The 13,921-nt window shown below is 45.5% G+C and overlaps 1 protein-coding gene across 5 annotated transcripts in view; it reads left to right on the top strand.

Annotated features, from left to right (window-relative positions):
• The first annotated feature begins 350 nt into the window (after nt 1–350).
• Nucleotides 351–13,921, top strand: part of LOC100678555 (translation initiation factor IF-2) — a 33,446-nt gene continuing 19,875 nt past the window's right edge. The window contains exons 1-3 of one of the 5 annotated variants that reach the window (XM_032597911.1): nt 358–1,019; nt 4,767–4,879; nt 12,511–12,612. In XM_032597911.1, the coding sequence (XP_032453802.1) occupies nt 4,790–4,879; nt 12,511–12,612 (192 nt within the window). In that variant the 5' untranslated portion in view covers nt 358–1,019; nt 4,767–4,789. Of the gene's footprint in view, nt 1,020–4,766; nt 4,880–12,510; nt 12,613–13,921 lie in introns of all 5 variants that reach the window. The other 4 variants (XM_031926153.2, XM_032597910.1, XM_032597913.1 and 1 more) reach the window with 4 other exon arrangements.

Consider the following 13,921-nt stretch of genomic DNA (forward strand, 5'->3'; position numbering starts at 1 on the left):
TCGCCGCATCGCTTTATTCGCGACACGAGAAGCGATCGCGAGAGACATCCGCAGGAACTTGACCTTAGCCCTCTCGGGAGCTGCATCGGAAGTGCGTTCGTTGTCTTCTTCCTCTCACCTGCGCGATGTGAGGAGAGTCGACGAACCTCAGCTGTCTTATACGCATTTGATTACATCATCGGCTGCTGATCTTTTCCTTGACGCACGTTCATCTCCGCGTTCCATAGACACGTCAGTTTGATGATTGTATGACAAAATGTTTTCCACCCGTGGATTCGGCAAGTTTTATATCACAGTTGTGCGTACGTACGGCTTGCGAATCCTTCAGTTTTCGCACCGAGACGCATCGAAGATGTTATTGAATTTTTGCAAGCTCGCGATTGACATTTACAAGAACCTACGCATTAGCATTTATAAATCAAATTACCACTCATTGCCTAACCGAACTCTTCACCCATCCACTTAAACGACATTTCTCTCTGGTACACAGGCACAAGTTAAGGAATCAAATCTTCCACCGTCACCCCCGAATTCAAAATTTCGCCGGCCGCTCTTTTTGACATCTCCCGCGCGCGGCGATCTTACGGCGTTCCAACAGGCCAGCACAGAGTACAGACCTCCTACCTCCCGGGCCTTGCATCCGGCGGTGGTGGTGGTCCGCCGCGTGGTGGCGAGGCCCCTCCCGCTGATATAAGCCGCTCACTAGGCGCCGCCACACAGACAGTCACAGAGAGAGCAGCCGAGGCGAGCAGGAGCCGGCGCAACGAAGATTTTCTGCTCCTTGGCCTACACGTATCGTACACACAGAGCGCAGCAGTTTGTCGAATCCAGTGCTCCACTGCGCCGGGAACAGTTCACCACATACTCAGTACACGGATCGAGAAGGAGGTACGGACGGGGCTATAGCTGCGGATTACTGTGTGTTATTGTTGTTGTTGTATAGTTTGCATTATACTGAAAGAGTGTGCCGATCGACGAGGAACGAGGAAACCATCGCTACTTCCGGTATTTCACAGAGAGTAAGAGAGAGAGAGAGAGAGAGAGAGAGAGAGAGAGAGCTCGTTGATAGGAGGAAAAAAGGGAGCGCTCACGGAGCACGTGTGATAATCGAAAGCGAAACCGATCCGCGGTCTCTTACACACTTATAAAACTCGAGTTGCGAGATATAACACGCGTATAGGGGGAGAGAGAGAAAGAAAGAAAGTGCGAGGCGGGCTCTCGTTGTCTCGTTTTTTTTGCCGGAGGATCCTGCAGCGCGAGAGTAGCGCGGTAAATCAATTTTACGATTGTGCAATCGATAGTGGAATTTCTTTTCTGTTGGCAGATCGCCGATATTGCGTAAGTTCAGCTTTTTTTCTGCCTTTATTTCGATCGCCGCAACTGCGCTTTGCTTTTTCAGGCAAAATCGCCGCGTGAAATGCCGCATTCGAAAGTTGCCCGGTGAAGTTTCCTTCGAGCTTTTTCAAAGTGGATAATTTTTAATTCGATAAGATGCTTGAATTAATTAGAGCCGTTCGTAACTCAACCGTCGGATTGGATGCTAAATTAATCGGAAAGTGAATTGAGTAATGAGCAAAAATTCAAATTTCTATGCGCGTCGATTTTAATTACGTAAAATCGGTTTCAACGAGTGCCAAAGAATCGTCGATTCGAGAAAAGTGTTTCCATATGCGAAAATTGGTCGCGGTGGCAAATTAACTAGCGCAGTCATCGCGCGCGGCGAAAGAGACATCGGCGGCGATCCTGCCCAAGCTAGTCATTTGAAGCTTTCCTCGGTCGTGTGTACCATAGCCGCATCAAGTGCGGAAGTTCACGGATGCGTCGCGTGCCCGGTGAAAAACGTTGCTCCAACCGTCAGCACTGCATGCAAATGCGAAACGTAGGCTCGATATTACCTCCAATTTTCCTCGATGTGACGAAGTCGGAAATGGGAAAATTGAAGGGTCGATGGCGACTGCGTGCAGTGCATATACGCTTGCGAAAACCTCGTGTGTCCGCGCAGCAGCGGCAATAGTGCGCCGAGAGAGGAAAGATCGAAAGTGAGAGTTCCCCGCGCGCGCGCGTGCGCGCCGCCGTGTCTTATCTATGTCGTTATTGTTTACGGTTCGAAAGTGATAGCCGCGAGTGTCGGCCGCCTCTGGCTCGTATACACACGCGCGCGGGCGCATTCCTTCTGTGTGTATATACACTTACTCTCTAAAATTTTCGTCGGTATGTACCGGTTGCGCAATCGGTTATTTTCACCGCAGTCGAGCCTTGTATTAATTGGAGCGAATTCGAGGAGTCCCTTGCTGACGGTTGCGCAGCTATCACATTTTTCCGATCGAGTTTCGCGCACGTGGAGGGCTATAGCTGCGACGCCGAGAGTGGAAAGATTTTAATGAAGCCATTATATTGCGCTCTCGTGACGAGACGTCGAGAGAGCGGCGTTTTACGCTTTTATCACGGCTGGGCTCTAACGATGCGCTAATCACTTTCAATCTTCGCCAAGACACTGCGTTACTCGAGCGCTGTTTAATTAATTCTCTGATTTACACATTTCGATTTTGAAGGAGAACTCCTTCAGCGCATAAATAAGCAAAACTTCTCGCTCGACCGATCGGCTCGAGACTCCGTGAAAACGAGCGGTGTATAGCTCGGAGCAGAGAAATTTCCGCGAGAACCGCAGAAATTCCTACTCCGCTGCAGCCACGCGACTGTATAATATCTGTTCCGCGCGCGAAAATCGGTTTTATGGAATATCGGTCGCCGCCGAGTCGAATGAGTCCGAGGAGAAAATCGCAGGCGCGCGCGAGGAAACTCGAATTCTCGTCCAAGGCGAGAGAGTAGTCGTCGCGACACGTATTTTTCCTCCTCGGCATTCGACCCTCGCGAGATTTATAAAAAGAAAAGTCGCTCTTTATGGGGTCGTAAACGGAAAAATGAACGAGTCACCGGGAAATTGATGTTTGCGCGGTTGGATTATTGACGACTTTATTCGCGATACGCGGTTATGATAATAAGTTTGATGAGATGCGTTTGATCGTTAGATTAGATGATGAGTTGGCGCCTAGTATGAATAGTGCAATCCTCTATCAGCGGCAATGAAAAGCTCGATCGATCGCACCGATCGAAAACAAAACACGCGTTAAAATTGCGTAACGATTAAACGAGCTCTCACTCTCCGTGTGTATGGCATCCTTCAAAGGTAAACCGGGACGCTAAATACACACATTTGAATAAAATGCAGGAGAATCAAGGTCTGCAGTACACGCTTCATCTCTCTTACTCGCGAGCGCGATCATGATTAATTCAACGGAGCTCGGAAGAGCGCCTACATCGGATAGCTCGATCGAAAGGAGTCTATAATAGCTGGAAAGTGTCGACCTCCGAATTGCGAAACGTTCTCGTGGGGCAGCGGCCGAATAGACGAGAGCCGGACATTTGGATGTGCATCGCGTAGTCGGTGCTGACGACGTTGGTGGCGCGCAAGAGCTATATCGATTTATCGTATGTGTGTGATTCACCCGAGTTCATCGTTTGCTCGTTGTTTGCGTCCCACGTGTTTACTCGCGTAATTCAATCATCAGCTATTCGGGCGTTTATATGCAGAAAGCTTGTAAGGATAGGGCTGAAAAAGTGTTCCGTATTTCAAAGTTAATTACGTTCTACTTACGCAGCGAGAGCAACAATAGTTTTCGACACTGTCTTTTTGTGAATGAGTTACGTTTCGGCCGCGGCTAAGCTCTCGCTCGAAAGTAAAGAGCAAACAGTTTTTGTTCGTAAAATAAACGAATTTCGAGTCTTGCGTCAACCTCTCCTAAGTAAAGAGGAGAGGAAAAAAAGTAACGACGTTGTGAGATAAAAATCCGAAGAAAGTTGCCAAAACCATGTGGTTGGCACACGGTTTGCTCGAACATGCTACCGGATATACGTATCTTTTTTTCTCCCAGACATTAATCAAAGCCGATCGGTCGTGTCCTTAAAAGTACAGGCGCGAATTCGAAAATTTCGAAACTCTCGATATATCGCTTAGCAACGATATCAAAATTTCAACTCTCCTCTCGGATACGCGCGCATAAATTTTTGAAAGTGTAACGTTTAAACCGTGAATGTCTCTTGCTCAAGGAGTTTTCGCTGCACGTGACCTTACTCCTTAACGGTTTCGACACTCGACGCGACTCTATAATGTAAAAATGCTCTAATTAAAAATCAACGATCGCCAGTGATATCGATCTCGATCGGCTCGGATCTAAATTTTCCATAACCCCGGCTCTCCGCAACCGCGTAACACACACGAGCCAAACCGCGGGTCTTTCAATTCCGGAAAGATCGCTTTAATAAAGCTCCATCAGACGAATCCGCGACTCTACACACGCTCTCTCACACACAACGCGAAACTCTCCTGGCGTTTTCGACTTTCGATTCGCCATCAGCGAGCGAGTCTCGACTCGAAAGTGATAGTTCGCGCGCTGTGTGTATACGTCCCGAGAAAGGTGCCGCCGGCGTCCTTCCCCGCTTGCGCTATATAATCGCTTCCGGGCCCGTCCTTGCAGCCGCGCGAAACTCACATTCGGCTGCTGCAGCCTTCCCCTCTGAGCCACGGATGAGGTCGCGCCAAGAGCGAGAGGATTTCTCGGAGTGAAATTGTCGTACGAAGAACCGCGAGATACTCCATACGTAACTCGTGCTGTAAGAATTTATCGAGAGGCTGAGTGGGGGTGGGCCACTTTTTTGTTTCGATGCGATACGATACTGAAGGTTGTTGTTTTTTTCTTGTGTTTCAGGAGAACCTACAAACGTAGTCAAAATGAGGTTCACAACGACAATATTGGCGGCCTGTCTGTGCGTGGCGTTAGTCAGTTCCGTGCCGGTGCCGAACGAAGGCTTCCAGTCACAGGTAAGCATCCGCACAGCCATTATGCAGTTATGATCCCCCTCTGACAGCACAAAAAAGCCGGCTCTTTATAGCTTAATAATAACAACAGCACCCGATGTTTATCCTTATAATAATTATCCTCTTTCGGAGCAAACCGAGAGGAGGAAGGAGGCATTGTTCGTTGGATTGTCTCAATTTATATAATGTCGCACTGTCCCCCTCGAGAGACGAATTATATTTGCCTGGAGCAGCGAGTCTTTCACTTTTAGGACGCTCTCTGGCTATTATATTCGCGTCCAACGCTGCACTTTTTGATGAGCTGGCTCGTTGCAGTCTTGTAGCGATTGTTTGGAAAAATAAATGACCCCTAATAAACCGTCTCTTTAATTTTAATCGTCCTTTGAGCCATTATCAGACCTAATTAATTGATTGTATACGTATTTGCAACGACACTCGTTGCGCAACTCGGCGAATATGACTTTCTAAAAAAAGCACCGAATTTTTTTGCTCCGCGCGCAGCGAGTGTCGCGCGTGAAAAAAGTGCAGCTAGCGATAAAATATTTTGCCGCACGGGCATGGAAATCGAAAAGCGAGAAAATAAAAGTGAACAGTAGAGTAAGAACCTGACGGATGATTGGAGAAAAAAAGTGGTAGTATCGAATCGGGGTCAGCCATACGAGCTATTAATGATAATTATAGTAGCCGATGTTTATGTAATTTCGAGCCCGCATACGCATGTATATATGCACGGACGTGTCAAGGAATTGATAAAATTCCGCGAAATAGGTGACTGATTGACTTGATAAAGGTGTTGCGTGCGTGACTACATCCGTTTGTCGCGTATGCAAATTCGTCGAAACGAAGCGCTTCGGCGTCACGAATTAGCGGAGAATAAATTATCCGCACTTGTGATTGTTGTTTACTGTTAAGTAAACAAACGATGAGTAATCGGATGCCGGGTTAAATTTAAGTGGTTTAAGTCACGGTGAAAATCGGCTCGATTTATCGACACCGCGCTACGCTGTACGTGAACTGCGCGTTGTATAATAAGACTCGGGATAAATTTTGCAAAACTTCATAAACATATCTCCGGATTACCGTCGTCGACGTGAAAGTCACGGCGATTTCAGCGAAAATTAAATTTTCACTCTATTAAATCACCTTTTTTGCTCGAAAAAATTATACAAACTGAGCCGCATAAGTAAAACGTTGGTGCTAGCTCGCAAATAAACATATCACAAAGATGATTAACGACCACTTAAAAAAAAAAAAAAATTACGCGTTGAATATTAATCGTCCACCTCATATGCCTACACACGTCGCCAGCATTTACGTAACTTAGAGAACGTCTTCCTATTTGCCGATCCGGAGCGTTTCTCTGCACTAAAATCTTCTTCTCTCCCGTACGTTTGTACTCAAGAACTTACGCGATTTTCGCGGCCGCGAACTTTTTACTCCGAGAGAACCGAGTCACGTACGAGATGCAGCTTTGCTCGATTGACACGACGCGCGGTCGTCCGTAAATATCGATGAGCGTAAGAAATTTCCCGGATTGATCAAGCCGTTTCTTAACGTCCGGTGTTTTTGCCATATTCCGGAAAACTGCGAACGATTGTATTGTCGGAATAACTAACGCGAAAATTGCGTACGTGAGCGTATACAAAATGTGAAATTGGCAAGATCCAATAAATCGCGCGGGAGTTTCAAACGACCGTATAAGTGGTTGCAAGAGGCGCGCTTTCGTTGCGTATACGCGTACACGCGCGAGTGTAGTGCACTTGTGCATACTCGAACGGAAAGTAACTAGCGCATCGTTTTCGTCTTTTTGCGTGTTTTGATAGAGCGCGAATCTACGACGCGAAATTCGGGGCTCGAATCGAAAGTGAAACGGAGGAAATTTTACTCGAGGTTTTTTTTCATATTTGCGAATGAGCAGTTCTCCGAAAACGGCTGTTACGCGGCTTTAAAAAATGTCCAGCTGAAGAAATTCAAAGCGCAAACTTTTAGCTCTGGCGTCACGGGGACACGTCAGTCTCTTGCATATTTTGCGTTTTCTAATGGTCGCATTATGAACGAACTTGTTTGCTTATATTCTATACAATCTTTGCACAATGTAGAGCCATTCGGAAACTTGTCGCAACGTTTTCCCCTCTCTCTCTCTCTCTCTCTCTCTCTCTCTCTCTCTCTCATTCTTGGTTAAAAAAAAGAGTTTCTTTGCGGACTGTTTGGCGAATTAGGAAACACGTGGAAATTACATTACATAAAAATAACGATTTGAATTTCAAATTACATTACAAGCGGCCTTTTTATATTCTGCGCAAGTGCGAATTTATAACCGACCGGTGCTTCTTCTTCTGACTCTTTCTGGTGTTCTCAGAATTATTTTGAAAAATAATTTCTTACAGTCTGCGTGTTAATTGCATAGCACTACCGAATCACCGAGCACATCTCCCGCAATCACGATCGAGCATCGAGCATTGGAACTTTCTTTCCTAGAGCGACATTCTCCGCCGGCGAGTAAAAATAAAAAACTCCCAAACATCCATATCCTCACGTAGGCCGCTCCCGACGAGGTTTACGTAACTCTACCTATAACTTTCGGCAGTTCCGTTGACATAATCGTCCGGTCCTCGATTTTCGTAAAAGTCGAGCGTTATGCCTCCTATTACAGGCTCCGAGAAGCCCAAGCTATATACATTCGCACGCCTCCTCGCACACATCCATCTCGCGACCGGCACTTTCACTGGGCACGCACACCGTGGAGGAGACTCTCGGACACTTTCTTCGCTCGATCGGCGCCTAATGGAAAGTCTACGCTAGCTCTGCGACTGTGTTTACTGCTATGCTCTATGCATGTGCGCGATTGTACTCGGAAGAACTCGAAGGACGCTCGCGGACACAAATCGGGGTGGTCTTCGAAGATTTTAAATTAAAATCAGTTTGATATGTAAAATTTTTTGGGAAGCTTCCTGCATCGGGTTAACAGACTTGAAATTAGGATATATTCGGTTTGGATTGCTATTCATCGATAAAAAATAACGTGAGAGAGGTGTCGAAAGAATTTCCTTAACAGGATGATTATTTCCTTATTCGCTAAATTTATAGCACTTCTTTCGACTGGATGATAGGATGTCTGGGAGTTTTTATCAACCGATGTATATTTATTATCGTTGAATCGTTATCACATTTTACTGAACCTGAAATCCTCGACAGATTCGAGCCCAAACGCGAAAGGAAGTATCGCAATATCGGCAAAAAGTTTTTATATAAATCACATTACATAAAGAGCGTGAGCAGCCATCAGTCAGTAAATTTAATGCCGATCGGGAAATCTCACTCCATATTTAAATTTCTCGATAAAATATATAACTCGTAACAATCCTTTCTCGTCATACCTCAAGATAAGGCTCGATAACATTTTTTTCGGCACGAATATAGTAAAAAAAAGCCTCGACTTTCGCCCGAACAATCGATTTATCTCGCGTGGGCTCTAAACCCACGCGTTCCCGCTCGGCTTTCGTTTCGCTAGAGAGGAGCGATTTCACCCGGACAATCGATTCCAATCGATTTGCGATCAATTGCGCGATAAACGCGTACCTCGCGCGTCAAAGTCGACGAGCCGAAATTACACACTAAACTTGAGACGATAATGCGTGTTCTTAGAAGTTGATCGATTCGGTTGTATTAGTTTCTGATTTACGCGCGATTTTCCCCTATATTTTCACTACCGATCTTTACCGATTCCCCGACGTGCGATCAATCTCGATCTCTGTACACACTCCTGACATAACGATGTAAATCTCCTTCGGTAATCCTTGTCTTGCTTATAATACAGGCGATTTCCACGCGGATAACATCGGAGCTACGTGTTTCGAACGTTTATATAGTATCGTCGGATTCGCATTGCTCGCGGCGCACTTATGATGACATTGACACCCTTCCGGCGAAATTCATCCTCGCGATGACTTTGCGGTCGACGGCTTTTGCATTCGGCACACGCGGTCGCGTGGCTTTTTTAGAATGACAATTGTCGCCCGCGATTACATTCATAGGTGCTGGTTTTCTTTCCGCCGACGCATTTTCAATGGTACGGTGCGCTGTTGATTAGTGGCGCGACAGTGATTACGATCGATTGAAGAGTCCTTTCATCGCGTTAATGCTTATCGAATATTTCGTTATCACTGCGTGTATACTTTATTACGATGATTGGTTCTCATCGGCTGATTTTATTTCGGCGGAGAAAGAAACTTTCTACAATAAAACGTTTGTAACGTCATCGACTTGATCTTCAATAAAATGGCCAGTGCTCTTGGCCTTTCGAACATTCACGCAACAGCAATTCGTGTAAAAAGCGTTCGATCGCACTTAAATAACTATATAAGTATATATCCACAATTAGGCGTGTTATTAAAATCAATCGAACCATTTTCCGAACAAACCCACAGCGGCCTGACAACAGCGACTTTCGGACGGGCTGCATAATTTCCTAGCCGCGAAACTATAACTAATTGTCCGGCACGGCACCGTCTCCATCATCGTGCCGCTTTCTAACCGATCGAGTGACGCCAAGCCGCAGCGGCGGCAGCTATGGAATCCGCAGCTGATTAATTCCGCCGAATGTTCGAATCGCCACTTCGTGATTGTGCTTTCAATCTCTGCGCTCAGAACTTTTTTACCTATACAAACTCTTACCGATATCGCGGCTATACAAGAGCAAAAACCGATCGAGCAGCGGTCGACGCTCGAGGATTAACTTAACAGCTGGTAAATGGAGTGTGTACAGGAGGGGAGCCGATCGATTCGTTCGATCGGTCGCCAGATGCCTTGCGTAATGCGTGTATAATGTATACATGTGTGGGACTGGAGAACGGCTGCAGTGGTAGCGAGTACGTCTCGCGCGACTTCTTGCTGCACTGGCCTTTAAGGTCACCGGGAGCCTGGGGGAGCTTACGCGTTACATGATTTTATACACACATTTTAGGACCGTATGTATACTATATACGTATGTCGGCTTTTCTGCTCGGCGTCGATTCGTGTTGAGGTCGGGAATTTCAAAGCTGCTGCTACTGCGGTATTGTGTTCGCAGCCGCGGGTGTTTATCACTGTAATTATGCGCGTATTTTTTACCATTTCGGAGAAGCTAATTTCTTCTCTTGTACTCGTTCAAATCCTTCGCTACAGAAATGAAAAATAACGTTTCAGGGTAAATTTTGTCATGCGTTAAGTAGGTTGAGGAACATGTAATTTGGCCGATTGTGAGTTTAAGTAGAGAACCTACATTTTTCGTATGACGAAACCTCGTAGCTATCGGTGTTCCAAATACACTTCCTAATGTGTGTAATTTCAGCTTCAATGACACTCGTCGTTTTACAACCTGTTAAAAATTATATTTTATCCCCTCCGCGCGAACATTTGCATTATTATTATGTACGAGTTGATTAGAACGCGATTATTAATTCTTGCCACACCTGGATACGAGCGCATATATCCCGCAGGGATTCCGCAATCGCGAATGGGAAGTCGATTAGAAAATTTGTTCAAATAAAGCTTCTTGCCCAATAGTTAAGCAACAATATCGAAACCGACGTTGGCCACTATCCGGTATCAGCTTTTATACTGTAGAACAAAACGAATCGTTATGCTTTTATTCGTGCATTCGTTTACGGTCAGGTTCTTGCGTCTATTCTCTCTTAATTAAAAAAAATCCATACGAGAACAATGCTGCGCTAACTCGAAAGTAAAAGTTAATCAACTTACGCCAAACGTGTGCGGTGAAAAAAATCGGCTGTGCTTTTAGACACCCGATAATAGAGTCATTAGCTTCACGAAGTAAACTCGAAACTCGAAGTCAAACATCTCCAAAACCATCGCTCCTTCGTCGCTTGAATTTTCCTCGTTCATAGACCGCGAGTCCACAGCTGCCACCGCTACCGCTTCGAGATCTCGACGCGATAGTGACCGGCGCGGAGAAAGTGGACCATATCGCGTTGAGCAACGCGGCCGACGCAGCGCTCGATATTTATTGGCGATTTTATGCGACTCCAGCCACGCCTCGGCTCCGTTCGCTGTCTTTCTTTCTTCCTGTGCACTTTAAGGAATATCGGACGTGATAAGCCGGCGGCCTTTTGTCGACAGGATAATGGCTGCTGTGATACGTAGTTGTCGTAAATCTTAGTTAGGGGAAAATTCGCGGGAATTTTCGAGGTGACGGGTGAGCGGATTCGGAGCAATTTTTTATCATTGATGTTGGCTGCGATTACGGTTCGGGGTATGTGGCGTGTTATAACAATGGCTGGAGTTTTTCATGTGGCGAGGCAAGAGAATGGGTGTAGGAAACGAGATTGTAGTGGAATGTTATTTCGAATAAATATTGCCGATGTGTATGTAGTTTACATACCGTAATAACTTAATCGAAAACTAGTACGTTTTCTTGTTAAAAAATGTGGCTACTTGATAAGTAAATATAATTTATTGGTTAAAGCATGATTCAATTATTTCGTAACGTCGAAATTACTCATTTTCGTAAATATGAATTCTTTTATGAGAACATAAATATACTCTATGTACATGACACTCTATTGGAAAAGCTTTACTGCTACCGTACTAAACTCCGTAATGAACGCAGCAATTTCACTTCAAACAATCGTTTGCGAAACATTACCGCGTACGAAAATTCGCTTTTCTGAAATACCACGCAGCTCTTTTTCCGACACCTGCTCGGAGGAGTCGTTAAAATTTAACATAAAACTGCTACAATTTAAATAGCGCCATAAACGTATTCTTTAATTCATCTAATTTCCCCGTAAACGTCGAGTAGCTTGAAAATTGTTCTTCTAGCCAAGTTAAAAAATAAATCAATCCAACACACTATACGACTTCAAACGTAAATACATTATCTAATCGAAACCCAGAGCGACTGCCGCACTACACAAGCCGGTCACTCACCTCAGTTCTGTACATAAGCGCAGAAAAGTCGTGCAACATAATACTTATCCGCGAAAATTACTTCACCGCGATTTTCGCCGGGGTACACACACTATTCAAAATGATTAACGCTAATGTCGTCCACTCGCGGGGCGCAAGTCCAGTTATAAGAGTGAAAGGATATCGCTGAATAAACAAAGGATCATACGCGCGCGGGCCGAGCGTTTTTTACGAGAAACGTAAATCGCGCCTGCGAACACGCGCTGTGCGCACGTAATTCTTGCTGCGCTGCCGCAATTCTCGAGACGCACGCAGATAAGAAAATAATTGCGCTCGAATGAAGCGGGGTGTATTAGCGGCCATTACTCGCAGTCAGCGGGTGTATGAATTGTTGGGAGTTCTGTCTGATTAAATGTAGAATTATTGTACGCCCAAGGCGAAGAATTTAGAGATATTACATTTCACTAGTATTACAGTGACCCCCATTGCGTACCTGATCCGAGTTTTGCACTGTATTAACGAGCCCCCCATTGTAGTTTGAACGATGGAACATCCCATTGTAGAAAAGAACGAAACTTCTCATCTTGCCTCCCCCGCAAGTCAGAACAAGCATTTACGTTCTTTTCTACAATGAACGTCAGTAAAAACGCACGTAGTAAAAGTAGACCCCAAAAGCACGGAATATGGAGAAAAAAGCGGAGGGCCAACCGACAAGTGTGTTTTTGCAGGCTCTCGATCGGCTGATGGTGGTCGAAGCGGACAACGATGCCGCGCTGAGGAGCAAGAGGACGATCGGCCTGCTGCGACAGCTTTTCCCCGACGTAACCAAGGTGAGCTTACGAACCCCGGCTCCCGCGACATTTTCTCGCACCTCTCTTCTTCTGTTATTTTTTTTTCAGCACTTTTTGGTTTTTTATCTCATACGTTTTTTTTTATCATCGTCAACGGCCCTTTGAGAATTTAGTTTGCGAATTAAAATTTATTGGAGCAGCAAACGCTCCTTGAGTACAATGAGACGGTAAATCCGTGGATACAGTGCAGTTGAGTAAGTGTGTCCGCTGTACCTAGTTGTAGCGATATTTACGACTTCGTTGTACCAGCTGCGACTGTATCGCGAGATTTTCCTCAATTTTTCAAACCAGAAACTCGTCGGTTTATTTTCGAAATCCAGGGTATGCGGCATCTATTCATGAATCGTGCAACACTCGTAATCAACTAAATACAAAATCGTTAAAATCCTACGAAAAAAATTGTGAATAATCTTGGCTGGAATCTGCTGCCACAGTAAACCAGATAGACATGCAAAGAAGTAATTAAGAGTTTCCGTGATTATTTTTGCGAAAATAAGAAAAACAATTTTTTGCTCCGAAGCAAGTTTTCGCGGAAGGTGACAACGCTGAAAGAGCAATAATTACGTAAAATTATTTCCCCGCGAGTAACGATAAGTATTCCGTGCAACGCGAAGTAAAATTTTTATATCTCAATTAAGTGTATACATTCTCATTTTCCAAATTACGCAAGTCCACCTCTCGCGAACACCTTCAGCCGATCAATGGAACATCGCATTCAATGCCAATAGCGCAACCTTCGCCGCGTCAAAACATCAAACGCGCAACCGACGTCTCAATCTCAAAACAATCGCCTCACGTTCACACTCTCGATCTCCATAAATCAACAGTAGCGTCTTTGGGAAAATCTCGTGTACAGCACGCCGACACACGAACTCTCGCTCTTGATAAAGAGAAGGAAGGAAAAAGATAGCGTGCGCTCTTTCTCTCCGCGGGGCCCTCGTCGCTGCATTCCTGACGTGAAAGCAGCGGCGGCGACGACGTTTTCGTCTGCGCGACGAGCAGCTATCCTTTTGCGCGCGAGCCTCGAGTGTATAGTTATATATCCCACGAGCTTCGATATAATTCAACGCCACGCGAACTCGTTACGCCTTTGGGCCGATCCTATGTGCTGCCTTGCGAAAGCGGAAGGACGTATATAACTATATATACGCGTGCGCGTGTTTCCGTTCTGCGCGATGAGTTTTCCGTTTTGCCGCTCGAGTGTTACGACGCGCGGTGACTCGATCGTGGGATTGACAGGTTTTTTGGGATCGTAGAGATCGGTTTGGGAAAATCGTTAGTTTTTTTA

The sequence above is a fragment of the Nasonia vitripennis genome, chromosome 3, assembly GCF_009193385.2.
Source record: "Nasonia vitripennis strain AsymCx chromosome 3, Nvit_psr_1.1, whole genome shotgun sequence".
NCBI lineage: Eukaryota > Metazoa > Arthropoda > Insecta > Hymenoptera > Pteromalidae > Nasonia > Nasonia vitripennis.